Source organism: Poecilia latipinna, unplaced genomic scaffold, assembly GCF_001443285.1.
Source record: "Poecilia latipinna isolate Pla-1442-1.1 unplaced genomic scaffold, P_latipinna-1.0 Scaffold1648, whole genome shotgun sequence".
Lineage (NCBI taxonomy): Eukaryota > Metazoa > Chordata > Actinopteri > Cyprinodontiformes > Poeciliidae > Poecilia > Poecilia latipinna.
Genome location: NW_015114264.1, coordinates 241,063 through 247,062, shown reverse-complemented (window position 1 = coordinate 247,062; position 6,000 = coordinate 241,063). Strand labels below are relative to the sequence as shown.

General features: G+C 38.6%; 1 protein-coding gene across 11 annotated transcripts in view; it reads right to left on the bottom strand.

Moving 5' to 3' along the window:
* Window positions 1-6,000, bottom strand: part of LOC106964263 (pleckstrin homology domain-containing family A member 7) — a 147,284-nt gene that overhangs the window by 6,862 nt on the left and 134,422 nt on the right. For all 11 annotated transcript variants that reach the window (XM_015059665.1, XM_015059667.1, XM_015059666.1 and 8 more), the window contains 3 exons: window positions 1,728-1,901; window positions 923-1,056; window positions 699-832 (listed from right to left, as the gene is read on the bottom strand). In XM_015059665.1, the coding sequence (XP_014915151.1) occupies window positions 699-832; window positions 923-1,056; window positions 1,728-1,901 (442 nt within the window). The remainder of the gene's footprint in view (window positions 1-698; window positions 833-922; window positions 1,057-1,727; window positions 1,902-6,000) is intronic.

Below are 6,000 nucleotides of genomic sequence, written 5' to 3'. Positions count from 1 at the left end.
TTTTTTTTTTTTACATATTTGTTTAAATTGTCACAATGTCCTGATGGTTAATTAATATAAAATACTGAGCTTGGTCAGCTAATTCCAATGCTAATGCAGGTTAGCATAGGCACTGATGACGGAGGACAAACGGTTTTCCTGGATTAGCTATTTTCTCCACCATTAGCACAGCAGGGTGGAGGGGGGTTGTGCAGCACATACACAAACAGATTGTCAGTGCTAAGACACTCCCCCTCGCTCTGATTGGTTGTTTCTGATAGAGTGGTGTATTTCCACAGATGGCAGGAAGAGCACAGGAGGCATGTTATATTGTCAGATTGTTATAGTGACACTTTAACAAATATGTAAAAAAAACAAACATATTTTTCAAAAAGTTTGGATACTAAAGGCGACCAAACGTTCTAAAATGTTTTTACTGCCTTTGGATGTTTCCTCTTTACGTTCATAAATTCACATTAAAAATACTCTGCAACTGATATTTATAAACTAATCTCTTGGTCCACCAGGGCGTTTTTCACAGCTGAATGGTTGCCATGGAGATTGAAAGATTTTTTTAAACATGCGTGAAAGAATCAAGACAACACTCCAGGTATGCTTTTGATGACAGAACAACATAACATGACCTACAGCTAAAAATAAGTCTTTTCTCCATAACACTGCCCCTTTAAAACACTTGTATTTGTAACTAACTAACTAACCTGCGACCAGTTTACTCTTGCGTGAAGCCTCTGAGGCCAGCGCGTAGGAGACGCTCATGATCCTCTCCTGCTCCTCCATGGCGTTGTCCAGCTCGTTGAATTCCAGCGATGCTGATGGCTGGATGTTCTGGACACTGGACAGGGATGAAATCAACAAGGTGTTTTAATGAAATGCAGCCATGTTGGATTAGAGGGGTTCTCCCTGCAGACTGAGGTGAGGATACCTGGACCTGGTGAGAAGGTTCTTGATACGTTCTGCGCGCCGGCCGCGTTCCTCCAGCTCCTCTGGACTCAGAGGCTCCTCCGGGTCTGACTCCACGTAGCGCTCCGGGATCACAACTTTGTCCGGTTTGGACAGCTGCATGTTTGCCGAACACACAGAGAAATGCTGCACTAGATCTGGTTTGATATTTTTGTAAAAGTTTGTTAATCATTACTTTTGTTGAGTCACTGCAATTCTGGGCAGTTATTCTCTCTCCTCCTGGAAGGAGTTCATGCTCTTACGTTTTTTTTTTTGTTGTTGTTGTTGTTTTTTCCGGACATTTGCTACGATTAGCGCCTCAAAAGCTGAAGTAATAATACATGAACTACGACCCTGAATCCCAGAGGAGTTGAAAAGAAGAGAGAAAAGACGATGTTTACAAATTCAAATTTTTAAAATCATGGAATTGTTCTCTATTTTATTTGAACAATCTGTTTTAATAAACGGTAACAACACAGACATTTTTTTATTATCTTAAATCCAAATTTTAAACAAATAATATGTTCAGTCCAACAACTTCAGTGTCCTGCTGTTTTATTAAACTGTAGACTAAGTTTCAAGCTCTTTACATGAAATGTTTTGGCAGCTTATGCAACATAAACCCCCTGAGTCCTCGACTGATTTCCACCTAGGGGACAATTGTGCGATTGTGTTTAAACTGGCAGTCAGATTGAGAAAAACTAAGCAGTCAAAAATACACTGGTGCCGTTATTTTCTACTGGGGGGCCTGGCCCCCCAAGCGTCTGCTCCTGGCCCTGCTCCTGTACCTCCCGGCTGATGTCCAGGTCGTAGTCCAGGGGCTCCAGGTCAGCCTCCTGGACGCGCCTGGCGGTGACCGTCATCCACTCATCAGAGTCCCTCGTCTCCCTCTCTCTGACCAGATTCAGGCCTTCGTCGCTCTGACCTTCAGCTCCTGGTCGCTCCTGCTGCCAGTCGAACACCTGGAGAGGGGAAGGAGGCGAGGTTAGCCACCAGGACTGTAGTTAAGAAAAGAAAAAACAAACATGTTGAGCTTCCGTTATTTAAAGCTTCATGTGCTTAATTCTGGGTGGTTTAAGCCGTTCAGAATGGTTTAATTGATTAGATAAAGCTTTTTACATGAAAGAACAAAAATGTCAATAAAGGTAACAAATGTTTGGTAGTCTTAATTTGTACAGATACGAAACGTAATTTTAACTCATTAGACTAAATGAGCTAAAAAAAACAAAATAAAAAAAAAACATCAGTTTTGGTGAAATTAGATGTCTTTAGAACATTTTGAAGCAGAAAAATACTCAAATTGTCAAAAAAAAGTATCTTTATTTCACAGAAGGTAACTCCTAATTACTCAAATTGAAATCCAAACCAGTTTGAGTAAGTTTTAAATGACTTCACTGCAAAATCAAGATCTTAGCACAATGTTTGTCTAGTTTCCAGTATGAATATCCTAGTAAACTTGAAATAAGGCAAAACTCCCAAGTAACTTTTCAGAAAGATATAGGAGCTTATTTAAAGTCAATAAGTCCTTAATATGGATAAAAAAGTACTAGTTCCACTGTCACATTACTTCACTTATAAAATGGGAAAATTGTCGTTATAAGTGAAATAATCTGCTTGCGGAACTACTGTCTTTTCATCAATATTAAGGATTTATTGACTTAAAAAAGGTTCGATATCTTGCTGAAAAGTTACATGCAAGTTAGTTTTGTTTTAATCCAAGTGGACAAAGACATTTGAACTTGGAGCTGGACCAAAAATACTTGGTAACATTTTGTTTTTGAGGCGCTGAAGGAAGCTGACATGCAGTAGTAAAGGTTTAGGGAGCAGAAATGAAGCTCACACCTGCAGGATCAGAAGATGTTTGAAAGACACCAAATGGAGGAAGTCAGCACACAGATATGTCCTAGTTTCGTCCAGCTAGTCCAAACGCACACAAAGAACACCTACCGAAGAGCGCTAACACGTGTGTGTGTGTGTGTGTGTGTCTGTGTGTTGCTGAGGGGTACTTGTGAGGAATCATCCAAGGAGCATCAAAGCCATGCATGCATCCTTCCCACTCCTGCAGCCTGCAGAGCCAGATCTGTCGGAGCGCTTGCATGCTCAGAGTAACGCTGCATCCCATGCCTTCCATGTGTTCGGGAACAGGAAACACACACACTTACACACACAGGAGAGAGAAAACCATGCACACACCCACCACCACCACCCCACCAGATTAAGAAGAAAACAGGCAGGAGGAGCTTGAGAAGCAAGAAACTCTTTATTGAGTGCAAATCTCTACATGATAGAAAAGAAAGAGGAGAAAGAGAGTCGTTGCTTCTTCAATTACACAGAATTAAACGGCGCTCAGCAGGTCACCTCTGTTAGGGATCTAGCTCTGTTTGATCTGACGTAGTGTGTTGGGGCGGGGCGGGGGGATGAAAATTTTACGGTGGGAACACTTTGAGCAAACAAGGAGTGGACATCAGTGTCACTAGGGAACAAACCCAAGATAGGAGAGTCCAAACTCTGTCACATGGGCCAAAACGATCAAAACCTGTAACTTTTTAAAAGTCTTTGCCTTAGAGATCTATGATGAGGAGTGTCCAAAGTGTCTAAATGCTGCAATACCTTTTTGACTTATCTGTCAAATTCTCTAGAAATCAAATGTTAATGTATTTGGTCTAATTGTTGATAAAAGTTAGACGTCATCACAATAAATGTATTTTACTTTTGAACATGAATTAGCAGTGGGGCAATAAAAGACAGGATGAAAATGACAAATATCTCCACACAGGTTAAAACTACAACCTCCAACCAATCAGATTCTTCATGACAGAGCTGTCCACTCCTTGCTCACACTCGTATGGGCAGCTCTGGTAAACATGGAAAGAAAAAAATTTTTTTTTTTCCTTTTTTGCAGTAACATTATGTCAAACTAACTTTTTTGTTAGTGCAAATTTTACTTATTTACTTTCTAAGTTGGCGGAAAATATGTTGAGATTTTTTTTCCTTCTTAAGGATATATATATATTTAAATTAGCTTCTATAATTGTTTTTTGAGTAAAGTCAGAAAAAAGTTTTATTGCTCCACAAACAGAGAGGCAGTCAGCAACAAAAGTTCCATAGTGTGTTTGTGGAGGGAAAAAACAATCAGCGATACTGTGGGGACAGCAGGAAGCTAGTAAGAATTTGAAGTCTTTAAAAAAAAAAATAAAAAAAAAAATAAAAACTCTTTCTAGATCAGTCTTTCTCAAACTGTGGACCGCGGGCGCCCCCCGGTGGTCTGTAAAGTACTGCACGTAAATGACAGTTTATTTTGCCGTGACGTGAGCTCAAAGTGGGACTCCTATGTTACTGCTCTGGATGCCACCAATAATTCCGCTAATGCTAATTCTGTTTAACATTAGCATCTTTCAATGATAGATAACACTAACGCAAAAAAAAAAAAAAAAAAAAAGTAGAAAAAGGAAGAGTTTATTTTACGGTAACATTTTTTACCCATGTTTACCAGGGGTGCCAATAAATGTGACACTTTATTTCGTTATTGCAAAACAGCCCGGCTCCTTAAACCAGTCCTACATATTCATAATGTATAAAACAACACAGTATAGGCCACTTGAAGAAACTCCAGTCTGAGCATCCAACCTCGGAATGAGTCGCTGTTTTTGTTACGGAGTCAAACAACAAAAATGAGCAAAGAGATCATCACACAGGACAAGGCTGTATGAACTAGGCCGTTAGCTCAAAATGAAGTAAAAACGTTTAATGCTGGTGGAGAACAGCACACAATAAAATATACTCTGGTGACATCATTAGAGACGTGAAAAAATAACAGCACAACTCATAAAAAAATCATATATTGCTTATTGTGACAGTAATAAAAACTATAGAGCTTTAGAAAAGTTTTCACACCTTTGACATGTTACAAAAAGAAACTTCAGCATGTTTTATTGGAACCTTTATGTAACAGAACGACGCAAAGCAGTGCATTATGGGAAGTCAGAGGGAAATTAAAGATTTTTTTAAATGAAAAAAAAGAAAAATATTTAGTTTTTAGTAATGAAGAACATTGTAATATTTTAGATAAATATAGCCAAATGTAAAATGATTGTGTAATTACTATTTAATGATAGTAATAAGATAAAATCCATATTTTTTTCCTTAATATTAGTAAAAAATAAAAAAAATTAAATATCAAAATAAATTCTAGCCCTGGTGCCTGTGTTCCCATTTCATATTTTTGATCTAAACCTAAAATTGAAATGTTAATTTCTTCTTTGTTGGTGTCAGACACACTGTTTTTCAAGCAACTGTATTGTTGTCGGTTTCAATTAGAAAAGATGAACGTTGATTTCAAAACGTACTTTTATTCTAATCTAAATGAATTTGAACTATTTTGCAAAAAATAGGCCACACTTTTCAGATTTTACTTGAGCCTTTTTACGTCCGCTTCACAACAACGCACCGCTTTGTGTTGGTTGGTCACACAAAATCCCAATAAAACCAGTAAAGTTTGCGGTTGTAATGTGACAAAACAAGCAAAAGCTCGAAGGGCGTGAATACTTTTGCAAAGCCCAACAATTTCTGCTCAATTCACCGCAGACTTGGTGGTTGTTAGTCTGTAACCATGGTGCCAGCCTGGCGGTTAATGTTATCCAAAATGTGTGAGTAATTTAATTCTGTTAAAGCATGCTAGCATTGCTAGCATACCACATTAAAACCAGAGGGGGATGTGTTAGCTTTAAGCTAATCCAGTTTCTAGATTAAAATGCAGCAGTTTTCCTGTGTTTCCATGACTACGACCTGTGAGTTTGTAACACAAGGCCTACAGGTGGCTCTTCCATCATTCCTACACCACTCTGAGAAGTCTTAAAGACGGACATTTGGGATAAAGGCAAAAATGATCGTCAACAAACCAAGGCACTTGGATTTGATTTAAGGAAAGGAAAGCAGGGAGGTGCGATCATGATTTGTACGACGGCGTACAAGGGCCGTAGTAAATAGGAGGAAAGAAAGAGGAGTTAACTTTGGCCAAAAAAAACCCTCAGAAATTTCTAGATTAAACTCAGAAATGTTATC